Source organism: Aptenodytes forsteri, unplaced genomic scaffold (assembly GCF_000699145.1).
Source record: "Aptenodytes forsteri isolate BGI_AS27 unplaced genomic scaffold, ASM69914v1 Scaffold284, whole genome shotgun sequence".
Lineage (NCBI taxonomy): Eukaryota > Metazoa > Chordata > Aves > Sphenisciformes > Spheniscidae > Aptenodytes > Aptenodytes forsteri.
The window spans coordinates 1,677,999-1,689,809 of NW_008794445.1; the positions used below are offsets into that span (position 1 = coordinate 1,677,999).

Below are 11,811 nucleotides of genomic sequence, written 5' to 3' on the forward strand. Positions count from 1 at the left end.
TCCCCCCGCCACTCCCTTGCCCCCCCCCCCCCCCCCCCCATCACCTGGGGCCTTGCCACAATGATTTCTCTGCTCCCGTGAGCAGGGAGAGGGGATGGTGGAAGTCCCCCAGCTGCTCTCAATTCCTGATTGAGAGCAGAGTCACTTCCAGGCTGTGAGCTGGCTGCTGCCTGCTTCCCTCCCTCCCTGGGGAGAGGCGGTGGGCAGGGGTTGGTGACCCGCAGCCCACGGGGAGCAGGGCTTGAGCTTGCTCTCGTGCCCCACGAGGCTGTTTGCAGCTTCACCGCTGCCTGTGGTGTGGCACTTCCTCCTCTTTCCTGGGGCTGCCTCTCGGAAGCGGCTCCCCAGGGCAGTTTTGGTGCAGGGGTGCAGGGAGGGAGATCTGCTCCAGCAAGCAGCAGCCCAGGGCTGGGAGAGGGTCTTTGACATTGCATGGGTGGAAAGAGACCACAGCTTGGCCACCACCTGATGCAGCCAGCGGGGACCTGGGGGAGCTTTTCTGTGTCTTTGCAATAGGTGCTTGAAGCCCTTGCCTGTTTTCAGTGACCACAACGCCTGTTAGGAGCACCCCCAGGGCTCGTGGCTGGGGGATCAGGCATGCTTGGCCACAGATTTAGAGCAACCCGGTGTTCAGGCGGGGAGAATGGTGCTCGCTTGCTCGGTCCCCGCTTGAAAACAGAGGTCCAGCACTGCTTTGCTGTGCACTCACTGGAGGCTCGCCCCCCCACCAAGAAGGAGCAGAGCCCGGCAGCTCCCAAATTATTGCTCCTCAGGCTTCGGGGCACAGGTGGAGTGGCCCTTCTGCCTCTTTTTCTTTTGCTGCTTGTCTCATCTGCCCACAAGCTGACCGCTTCCTGTCTGGGCTCGGGTGCTAGTTCCTTTGCCAGCCACGTAATCCTGCCAACAGCAACCTCCACTTAGTGCAGGAGGAAAGGCCCAGCTGCAGGTAGCCCAGAGATAAGGCGAGGTTTACATCTCGTAGAGCCAGGAGCAAAGGTGGTGGTGGTGGTGTGAGGGGGATGTTTTTAGACCAAAAAAAAAAAAAAAGCAAGCTGAGCCCTGGTGCAGCTCTGCAGAGAGCAGGCAGCACCCAAGCCTGGGAACCGGGAGTTTGTGGTCCCCGTGCAACTGTGCGCAGGCGCTGTTGCTCTGTGCTTGGCCCAGCGGCCCCGCTCGGAGGAGCCCTGCCAGCGGTAGGGGAGCAGGGAGGAAGGGGGCCTCCCCAGGGCACGAGGCAACAGCCCTTGGCTGCAGCTTTGCAGTGGCTCTGGAGAGCCTTGGTGACGGCAGGGAGGGAAAGCGGGGTTGGGGGACGCGGAAGGGGTTGCAGGGGTGGCTTTGCTGCTTGCCCTCCCGCTTTTGTCCCGACGAGGGGGACATGTCACTGGGGGGGAAGAGGTTGGAGCTTCACCCACGAGCACGGAGAGGTGCCCAAAGGGTGTTGGCAGAGTTTGGGTGACAAGGTAGGGCAGAGTGTACATCAGGCACCCCGTATGCGCCACACGGCCAGCTGGCATGGCCACAGGCTGCCCTGCGGCACAGCTGGTGGTGGGCAAGGCAAGGCGGGGGAAAACCACCCTGGCGGAGACAGAGAGCAAGAAACAGAGCGTGGGCCCTTCGCTCGGGCTCGGCAGCGGCGTGTGCTTGTCCTGCCTTGTTACGTGCTTGCTGTAATAATATTTCCCCTTTAAGGCTGGGCTGAAGTTATTTATACTTGTGGGGTGGTGACAGGAACACAGAGCGGAGCAGGAGCCCTGAACTGCTCTTACCTGATCTGCGGCGGAGGGGCAGCCAGAGGAGGAAGGAAGCTCAGAAAAAGAGAGGGAGCAAGAGAAGGGAGTCGAAGGGAGGGGAAGAGAAAGCAGGCAGGGCATCCCCGGGGAGGGACGAGGGAGGGGACCAGACGGGGAAACAGAAAAAGGGGGGAGGAGGAAAGAGAGGAGTAAGGAGGGAGAGGTCCTCAGGGAAAAGTAAGGGGCAGAGCGGCTCCAGGGAGCCAAGGGGCTGCCGGCGTCCCATGCCAAGCATCGCCAAGGGGTGCTGAGCGGGTACAGCCAAGCAGAGCGGCTCTTGTGGTCTCCTCCCAGCTCTCAAGATGATGAAGAGGCAGTTTAATCGGATGCGGCAGCAGCTGTCCCATCCCAACATCACCAGCCGGTAAGGACTTCTCCGCTACCTGTACCAGAGGGTTGGGTGGGAGCGGGATGAGTGTCCTGGAGGGCTTGCGCCGGGACTGCACTGACCTCCCAGAGCCAGTGGCCAGGCAAAAGGGGAACGACCCTGGGTTTAGAGCATCTTCAGTGTAAGCCAAGGGGCTGTGGCTCCCCAGCTCCCCGGGGAGCTGCACTGGGGAGAAGTGGGAAGGCTGCACTGGTGCTGCTCAGCAGGGACATGATCCCCAAGCATGGCTACCTCTCCCAGGGCCCACAGACGCTGCGTCCACCTGGAAACAGGCCTTTCCCGAGCTTGGCTTCCCCAGGATGTGAGGGCAATGAAGAGGGACCTTCCAGCCACATGCCCGTGGCTGTGCAGTGACCAGGAGGGTGTTAGGAGCTGGGACCTGCCCTCCCCGCTGAGCCTGGGGTGCCCCACGGGAGCCAGATGCCCTGCATAGCTCTAGCCGGCCTGGCAGTACAGGCGACCCAGGATACCCTTCGAGGAGAGGACCGAGGATCCTCAGAGGACCCATGGAGGACTTACAGCTTCACACAAATCCCTCCGGACCCATCCTACCTCCACCGCTTCCTTATTTTTCTCTCTGGCTTTCCAAAGCTCTCCCCTTGCAAAACCCAGAACTGAAATTACAGGGCTGGGCCCTCCCTTCCCAGCCCCCTCACTCCCTCTTTCCTACAGCCACCTCCACAGGTTCCCCAGCGCTGGGAAGCTGAGCGGGACGAGCCGCGTCCCCTGGACCACTGAGGTCCTTCAGCCAGCCCAGCAGACCAGCCACAGGGAAGCAGCTCCTACATCCTGGTGGCCTCTTGCTCTTCTTGCGTTCCCTGGAGGGGAGTATGATTCCCTTTCCTATCCCCCTCCCTCAAGATGTCTCATCTCCATGTTGGATGCACCTCCCTTTCATTTAATGCTTGGCAGGCAGGAGGTCTCAAGCAGCTCGTGCAGCCCAAGAGCAAGCTCTTCACCCGCTGCAGAGCCTCTCCTCTGCGGGCTGCGATCTCACGTGATTTTGCTTGCCTTCAACCAAGCCGCCCCCGTTTCCTGCGGCTCCACGGCCTCGTCCCGCGTAGGCTCTGGCGGGTGGTGAAAAGAGAGAAACATGAAAAAGCAGCAGCAGCAGAGGGAAAGCAAACGGGGTTCCCAGGGCATAGCAATGGCAGCAGACCATGAAGCCAGGTCTCCTTTATGGGAGGCATCAGGGAGGTTTGGTGGTGATGGCAGCTGGCAGGTTTTGAATTTGATTTTGAGCAGAATTTGCTGCAAACCAGAAGTTTCCTTTGCCAGATTTGCTCCTAATACCTGCTGCAAAACTGAGCAGACAGCTGGTTTCATGTAGGCATTTCTGGAGGGGCTGGTGTTGGTCTCAGTCCCCAGCTTGACCAAAAAAGATATCCTCGCTCCGGCACCGGTGGCCCCACACCTTCTGGCTACCCTGGCCTGCAAAGACACCTGCCGGGCTCCAACAGCACTGCCCTGGATTTGCCTTCAGGGGAGAGGCAGGCAGTCAGGGGTAGAAGGTTTCACCAGCAAACATCCCACCCCTGCCATGGCCCCGCTAGACACCCTGTCTCCAAAAAACAGGCCACATCTGGATGTTTTGACTGTGGTGCTCTGAACTGGAAGCCCTGCCTGATGGGGTGTCCGCCAGCCAGCAAGGTTGGCTGCCTTGCCGTGCTCCTGCTGCTTTCGTCCCCCTGGGCTCATTCTGCCCATAGGCTTGTGTACAATGGTCCAGGCCTTAGCCAGTGTCTTCTGCTCCCCGGAGCCCAAAGAGAGGCGGGTGGGATGCATACGGGCCTGCCTTCTCGAGGAGGCTGGGTGGAGGTCACCCCCATCTGCTGATGGCTCTTTCTCCTTCCTCCGCAGAGCCCAAGAAGCAACCGAGCTTCTGCCGGAAGATTTGCTGCAGGTGAGGGGCGGGCTGGGCCAGCAGACGTGTGCCTGCTTGTGCCTGGGTGTGGGAACCTGCCCTGTTCCTGCCTGTGATTTGCCCTGCCGGCACATCCCAGTCACGGGGCTGGGATCTGCCCGTGTGCCAGAGGGTGACTCCAGGACCACGGCATTAAGGGAATGGCAGGCTCCTGCCACGGGAAAGGGCTTCCCCAGCTGCTCACAGAGGGATGAATCCTGACCAGGAGCTGTGCTCCCTTTTCCCTGGACCAAGGATGCTCTGGGCTGTGGCAGGATGCTGGGTGGGCTCACCCACGCCCAGAGCTGGGTAGTGGGGAGATGGCCTCAGGGTGCCCGCGGTTAGTGAAAGGTCTCCCCCAGTCCCACCCTTCTGCCCCCAGATCGAGCAGAGGATCGAGCCGGCCAAGCGAGCAGCTCACAGCGTGTCCAAGAGGCTCCAAGCCTGCCTGCAGGGGCAATGCGGCTCTGAGATGGACAAGCGAGTGGTGAGTGGAGTCCTCCCTCCACAGTCCGCGCTTGCCCTGGCTCTGTCCCCCACCAGCAAAGGGAACGCCAGGCCCCTGCTTTGCAGGCTTTGCCAAAGGGTGGCCCAAAGCTCAGCCCACGTTCCATCTCCAGCAGTGGCCACCAGCAGGTGCCCAGGTAGAGCAGAGCAGGACAGCCTTCTCAACCATCACTAACTTGAGGCCTCCTGGGACAGAGAGATGGTGTTTTTGCGTTGAATAACCCTCCAAAGCACTGTTGCTCGTGTCCCTTCCTGAACCCCTGTGAACCTCTGGCACCCATGGTGCCCTGCAGTGAGGAGCACCACAGCACAGCTGGGCACACTGGTGCCACCACTTCCTCCTCCTTGGTTGGAACCTGCCACCCTCTTCCCGGCTGGTGCTCACCAGCCCTCATCTGGGAAGCAAACAGTGGATCCCCCTGCACTTTCCTTAGCCCCCCCATCATTTTGTGGGCTTCTCTCTTCTTGGCAGCCTGACAAGCCCCAGCTTGGCTTAATTATTCTAGGTCATTAAACTGCTCCATACATTTGAAGCTGTGGCAGGGCTGGGCTTGGTGACGGCCTCCATCAGTGTCACAGTCCACCACAGGAGACTATTTTAGAGAAGACCAGAGGTTTTCTAACCAACTATGGAGCCTCGGTGCCTTGTTTAGCTAACTGGATCCTGGCTTTGGCTGAAGGGACATCCAAAGGGCCCTGCCTCAGGCCCCAGGGCCAACGGGGTTGGGTGGGCCAGGGGAAGATGTGGGGACCCACCACAGGATTTGGCCACTTGCTCCCATGCCATGGTGGCATGCTTCACAGGGAGGGAGCTGCCACATGCCAGCTCACCATCCCTTTCCTGAATCCTTGGCTCTGTGCAGAAGAAGCTGCCCTTGATGGCTCTGTCCACGACGATGGCTGAGAGCTTCAAGGAACTGGACACAGAGTCCAGCCTTGGGTAAGTGCCAGTGGGACAAAGGGACGGGGGCAACCCCGAAAGATGCCAGACCCTGGCAGAGCCACTGTCTTGGCTCAGGGGCTCCCACAGCCAAGCTGAGCTGTCAAACCCTGTCCTCAGAGCAAACGGTGGTGTTGCAGGAGGAGAAGGAACAGCCAGCGCCTTCAGCCTCCAATTGTAGAGGGGGCCAGGGGCTGGCTCAGGGTCCCACATGGATATGGGTATGGTGGGGGTTGTTGGGTTGAGGGTAGCATGGCTCCAGCCTGCAGTCATTTCATCTCTGTCCCCCACACAGGAAAGCCCTGGAGATGGGCTGCTGCATACAGAGCTCACTGGCCAAAATCCTGGCCGAGTTCGAGATCACCCTGGAGCACGACGTCCTGCAGCCGCTCAACAAGCTCAGCGAGGTAGCCCTAGCTGCCCTCCCGGCTCCACTCTCCCATCCCACCTCCCCTTCCCACATCCCCAAGCCTCTGCAACTCCCTCTGCCCCCTCTCCCCCACAGGAGGAGCTTCCCATCATCCTGAAGCACAAGAAGACCCTCCAGAAGTTGATCTCTGACTGGAACACCATCAAGAGCCGGTACGGGGCACACCGCGGCTGGGGGGGGGGGGGGGGGGGGGGGGGGGGGGGGGGGGGGGGGGGGGGGGGGGGGGGGGGGGGGGGGGGGGGGGGGGGGGGGGGGGGGGGGGGGGGGGGGGGGGGGGGGGGGGGGGGGGGGGGGGGGGGGGGGGGGGGGGGGGGGGGGGGGGGGCAGGGCACATGGGGCTCAGCCCCCAGCCAGGCTGGGGGAGAGAGGAAGATGACTGCCCTGGGGAGCAAATTTCCCAGGGCTGGAGGTGAAGTCAAAGAGGCAACAGGTCTTCGGGAGCGCCCAGCCAGTCCCTCTCTGCAGGTGCATCCTGCTCTGGGCTGAGCTGCTGACTCCATGGCACAGGAGAGAAGGGCAGTGCCATCGCTGAAGGCAGCAAAGTGACCTGGCACTGCTCGGTGCCACTGAGATCGCCCCACTCTGACTTTTGCGGGGTAGCCCGTGCCATGCCGGGTTTCTCTGGGAGAACGGAGCAGCCATGGGTCGCTGGTGGCTCGTTTCCACGCTGCCCTCCCTTTGGCTGGAGGGAGGAGAGGAGGGAACATCTCAGGAACAGGGCTCGGGAAGGGTCCTACAGACCCTGGGTGTTTCAGGCAGCCGTGCTGAGTGCTCCCTGTCTTGACCAGGTCACACCCACTGGTGCGGCAGCGTCTTCCTCTGGGGGAGGGAAGTGAGAGGTGCTGGCCAAGGAAAGCCACCACAGGGCAGTACTGTGACTTGCCGTCCCCCCTGCAGTCCCCATACCCCTTCCACACACCAGTCCCACCCCGTGTCCCTGGCGCTGAGGCTGTGGGTGTGCCTCTTCTCTCCCACCCCAAAGGCTGAACCAAGCTGCCAAGAGCTCCAGTAACAGCTCTGGTGCTGGTGCTGGCCCCGGGGCGTCTTCTGCTGCCAACAAACTGGAGATCTTGAAGGAAGAGGAGGAGGAGGTGAAGAGGAAGGTGGAGCAGTGCAAGGTGAGAACGTCACTCAGTCTCCCCGACGGGGCAGCTCCAGGGCTGGAGACCTACTCCCATCCAGAAGCTCCATCTGAGGTGACCCCACGCCAAGACATGCAGCCAGCCGGCACGTCCTGCCCTCTGCAAGCAAACTGGTCCCTCAAGGACCAAAAATAGGGAGATTCCCCAAGCCCAGGGAAGAAGAGTAGTAAAGGATTCAAAGCTGCTGCAGGGAGGAGGCTCCAGGGGCTAGAGCAGGGAGATTATGAGATGCCCTCGGACTGGGAGCCAGCCAAGATGGGGTCTGTGCTGGGTGGCAGGGGACTTTCACATCAGCTTTCTCCACCTCTGCCCTGTTTCCCTGAAAAGCCCGGCGCCTTGTCTGGCAGATCCCATGGATCAGCTGGAGCTGGAGGTGCAGGGACCTCTTGTCCCTGAGCCTCTTGTGCCAGGACCCTGAGCATAGGGCAGGTCGCTGATGCTACCCAAATGCAAGCGATGAGGGCAAGGAGGAATCCCCATGTGGTCCCAGCCTGCCTCCCCACTGCACCCCAGACACCCTGTCTGGGCTACTCATGGCCCAGATGGGGGGCTTTGTGAAGACATCCCCTCTTCCTTGGGTGCCAGGGAGGAGGTGGAAGGTTGCTTTTCCCTGTGTCTCCCTTCTCAGGACGAGTACATGGCTGACCTCTACCACTTCTCCACCAAAGAGGACAGCTACGCCAGCTACTTCATCAGAGTAAGTCCTCTCTCGCATTCCTCCTCCACATGTGAACACCCCCTGGGGTATGTGTGAGCCCAGCCTTGTCCCCATCTGCACCGAGCCCTCTGGCCAGGGCAGGGGACAGCCCCAGGCACGAGCAGATGCCCAAATCTGGCCTTGCTCCATGCACTGCGGATGCATGTCTCTGCTAGCACCAACTACAAACGGAGCGGCTTGTTCCGATGACCCCCCCCCATCTCCAATCTGCCCTCTACCCCTCACTATAGCGACAGTCCCACGAACCCCGGGGGGTTCCCCTTGCAGCTCCCCCTTCGCCCTGTCTCCATGTGGCTGCGATGTCCTGGGGATGGGGGTATCTCCAAGAAGGGCCAGTGCTGAACTGAGCGCTGTTTGTGTGTTCCCTGTCCGGCAGCTGCTGGAAATCCAAGCCCAGTACCACCGGCAGTCTCTGGGATCGCTGGACTCGGCTCTGGCGGAGCTGAAGGAAAGCCACAGCCAGACAGGTACCTGCCGGCTCTCCACACAGCCTGGGGAGAGCCACAGCCGAGCCCGGGGGATGCGAGCATGGCTGGTGAGGCTGGGAAAGGCAGGTTTTCCCTCCTTGTGCCTGCTGCTGCCTCCCACATTGGGCTGATGGGATGGGGACTGCAGTGTGAGGCGGGCTGGGGATGCTGCCTGCCTTGCCTCTGCTTCCACCCAGCCAGCCCTGGCTTGGAGTGAGATGTTGGCGTGGCTAGATGCCAGATGGCCCCAGCAGTCGCTGTCTCTCCTGACATTCACCTCCCTCTTCCAGAGCCCTCCTTTGCTGCAGACACCCCGGTGGCAGGGTACTACGGTGTGCCCCTAGAGACGCACCTCAAGAGCTTGGGCCGGGAGATTGCGCTGCCCATCGAAGCCTGTGTCATGATGCTGCTGGCTTCCGGCATGAGGGAGGAGGTAGGCAGTGCTCCTGACCCCCCCGCCACCCTCCCCCCCAAAATGCAGCCCCCTGCATCCCTTCCGTCTTCACCCCATCCCCAGGGACTCTTCCGGCTGGCAGCGGGTGCCTCGGTGCTGACGAAGCTGAAGAGCAGTTTAAAAAAAAAGCTAAAGAGCAGTTTGGCCAGCGGCTCCAATGCCCTGGAGGAGTTTTACTCAGACCCCCACGCCGTGGCCGGTGGGTACCGGCGAGATGGGATGGGAGGACACGATCGAGCAGTCCCTGCCATCCCCCAACCACCATCACCCCCGCCACTCCCCCTCCCCTCCCAGGTGCGCTGAAATCCTACCTGCGAGAGCTGCCTCAGCCTTTGATGACCTTCGAGCTCTACAACGAATGGGTCAAAGTGGCCAGGTGGGTCTGGGTGTTGGGGCGGAAAAGCCTGGTGGGGCTCAAAAAGCTCTCCCGCCACCCTCCCTCCGTCCCTTCCAGCAATCGGAGCAGGGCTGCTCGGCCTTGTTTGCCATGTGGAGAGATAAGAACGCAGCACCTGGTTTGTCCCATGCTCGGCAGAAATCCAGATGGCCCAAAATCTCAGAGAATAGCAATAAAAAACACAGCAGGGTGAGGGGGAAGGCTGCAGCCTTTTTGATTGCAAGAAGAGCTTAGCCTATGAAGACCTGCTTGGTCTCAATGTCGTGAGCCCCATCTCACTGGCCCACCAGCCCAGATTGGCCTCTTGCTTTCGGGATGGAAGGGGTGGCGGAGGAGGCACAGCGAAGAGCCTGGGGTAAAGGGGAGAGCACCTTTCTAAAGGGATCGGCTCAGTGCCATTGACCCCTGCAGTCATGGTGAAATAGGGTTGTTGCTTGTGGCAAGGCAGTGCTCGCCCCCAGGCCCACCCATAAGCTATATTCATATCATATTAAATCCCTTTGAGCCTTTGGGGTGCAGTTTTATCGATGGCTGGCTCAGCTGCGCAGTAAAGGCGGCAGCAGGGCATTTCCATCCCCGCACGGGGCGGCTGACACTGGCCTTCCTCCCTTGCACGCCATGTCCCTCTCTGCCACAGGGAGTGGGCTGAGCTCTCCGCTCCTCCCTCTTCTCTCTCGCAGCTTAAAGGACGTTGACAGCCGTGTGCAGAGCCTGCAAGACACCTGCAGCCGCCTGCCCCGGGAGAGCTACAACAATCTGAGGTGTTTTGCAGGGAAGGGGCTTCTTCGGCCCCAAGCAATCACTGGGGGCAGCCGTTCCCTCCCTGAATCCGTACTTACTGCCCCCTCGCCCTCCTTTTACCCCACAGGTATCTGATCAAGTTTTTAGCCAAGCTGGCCGAACACCAGGAGTTGAATAAAATGACCCCCAGCAACATTGCCATCGTGCTGGGCCCCAACCTGCTGTGGACGCAGCAGAGCACAGGGTAAGGCCTGGCTTGGTGGCGTGGGAAGCAGCTCAGGGTGCCCTGAGCACTAACGCCATGGGGAAGGCTGATCCTGCAGCCTTCAGGCTGGTCTAAAGCGCCTGCGCCTCTTCCATCCTCAAGCCCCGTCCCTTGTCCACGCGCTCCCTGAGTGGCACGTCCCCTCGCCAAGCACGTGTCCGCTTAGCCACTCTGCAATGTAGCAGAGGAAGAGGCTGAGACCCGGAGCACTTGTGACACAGATGACCTCCAACACCATTGGCCTCCAACACCAAACTAGGGTTTCCAGGACAGGGAAGAAGGTCCACCTCCCATCCTACCACCCCGCCTCAGCTGGGCTGTCTCCCCTTTGGGCTCTGCCCCCTCAGGAATGAACACCAAAAGGGTTAATGCCCCCCAAACCCTTTTCTGATGCCTCCCCCACCCCTGTCTCTCAGAGACCCTGTGCAACTGGACTTGGCCTCGGTCTCCTCCATCCAGGTGGTGGGTGTGGTGGAAGCCCTCATCCAGAATGCGGACACCCTCTTCCCTGGAGGTAGGGCGAGGGCCTCACTCCGGGGGCAGAGTGAAGGGGGGGAGGAAGGGAAAGGGACATTTCTCCATCACAGGAGGAGGGAAGTGGGGGGCTGCTCTGGTTCCCCACCGTGGGGTCACTGGGGGAAGCTCTGCACAGCAAGTGCTTCCTTGAGGGGTCTCCTCCTTGCTCTCCACCCAGAGGTAGATTTCAATGTCTCGGGCATGTTCATGCTGCCTGCAAACAGCGGACTTGGCGAGGCTGCCCCAGTGGAAGAGCCATCCCCTGAGCCCCCTCCGGCTGGCATCCCTGCTCTCCTGGATGGAGAGGCGTAAGTCCAGCGGGAGCTGGGGGCTCTGGCTGTCCCAGCTCTCCCCATGTCCTCCCCTCATCCCACCCCACACCATGGGCCATATCCTTGCCAGATGGATGCAAGGTGCCTTGCAGCCAGGACCACCATGCCCAACCAAAGCTTGACTTGCCCCATTCTCTGTGCAGCACCTCGAGGGACCCCGAGGCCAGGTCCCAGCCAGCATCCCCAGCGGTGACCAGACCGTCTCCTGAAGCCGCAGGGCCACCAGCTCCACAGATGACCGACGACACCGCCCGCAAAGGTTAGGGTGCCCCAGATGGCACAGTGCTTGGGAGATGACAGCCCCCAATGCCACCTCCTCTGCTTTGCCTTCCTCCTGCCGTTCCCCACGAGAAAGGGTGCTGGAGACGTCCCTGCCACCAAATGAGAGGAAGGGCCTCTGGCCGGGGCAGCATAGCTGGGATCTGGCCCTGCATTTTGTGCTCCACCCCCAGCTGAGGTGGGACCACAGGGGTGGATGTGGCCGGTCCTCCAGTGTGGGGGTGAACACCCCCCCCCGTGAAGAGGTGTCAAAGCTCACGGCCCCTTGTGAAGGGAAGAGGGTGGGAAAAGCCCCCAAAGGCTGTCCTGCGCTTGGGTCTCCAGTATGGGAGCCGGGCAAGGGGCAGCTTGTCTGTCAATCTGCCTGCAGCCCCCTGCCTGACCCATGGCCGGCACCGCAGCCCCTTCTGCCCTGGGGGGAGACCCCGGCAGAGGGGACCCCAGCCCACCCCAGCTTTCCTTCTAGGCAAGCGCATGGCTCCAGCCCGACCCACGATGCCGCCGCCGCCCGTGGCCCAGCCCTGGAGCACGGCTCCTGC

General features: G+C 61.3%; 1 protein-coding gene across 1 annotated transcript in view; it reads left to right on the top strand.

Annotated features, from left to right (window-relative positions):
* Nucleotides 1–2,095: 2,095 nt before the first annotated feature.
* SH3BP1 (SH3 domain binding protein 1) overlaps nt 2,096–11,811 on the top strand; it is a 10,831-nt gene continuing 1,115 nt past the window's right edge. The window contains exons 1-18 of the mRNA XM_009290090.1: nt 2,096–2,157; nt 4,042–4,084; nt 4,467–4,571; nt 5,455–5,531; nt 5,827–5,938; nt 6,037–6,113; nt 6,944–7,079; nt 7,732–7,800; nt 8,198–8,288; nt 8,579–8,721; nt 8,806–8,941; nt 9,037–9,118; nt 9,820–9,900; nt 10,008–10,124; nt 10,562–10,659; nt 10,840–10,969; nt 11,137–11,252; nt 11,739–11,803. Coding sequence (XP_009288365.1) covers nt 2,096–2,157; nt 4,042–4,084; nt 4,467–4,571; nt 5,455–5,531; nt 5,827–5,938; nt 6,037–6,113; nt 6,944–7,079; nt 7,732–7,800; nt 8,198–8,288; nt 8,579–8,721; nt 8,806–8,941; nt 9,037–9,118; nt 9,820–9,900; nt 10,008–10,124; nt 10,562–10,659; nt 10,840–10,969; nt 11,137–11,252; nt 11,739–11,803 — 1,740 coding nt within the window. The remainder of the gene's footprint in view (nt 2,158–4,041; nt 4,085–4,466; nt 4,572–5,454; nt 5,532–5,826; nt 5,939–6,036; nt 6,114–6,943; nt 7,080–7,731; nt 7,801–8,197; nt 8,289–8,578; nt 8,722–8,805; nt 8,942–9,036; nt 9,119–9,819; nt 9,901–10,007; nt 10,125–10,561; nt 10,660–10,839; nt 10,970–11,136; nt 11,253–11,738; nt 11,804–11,811) is intronic.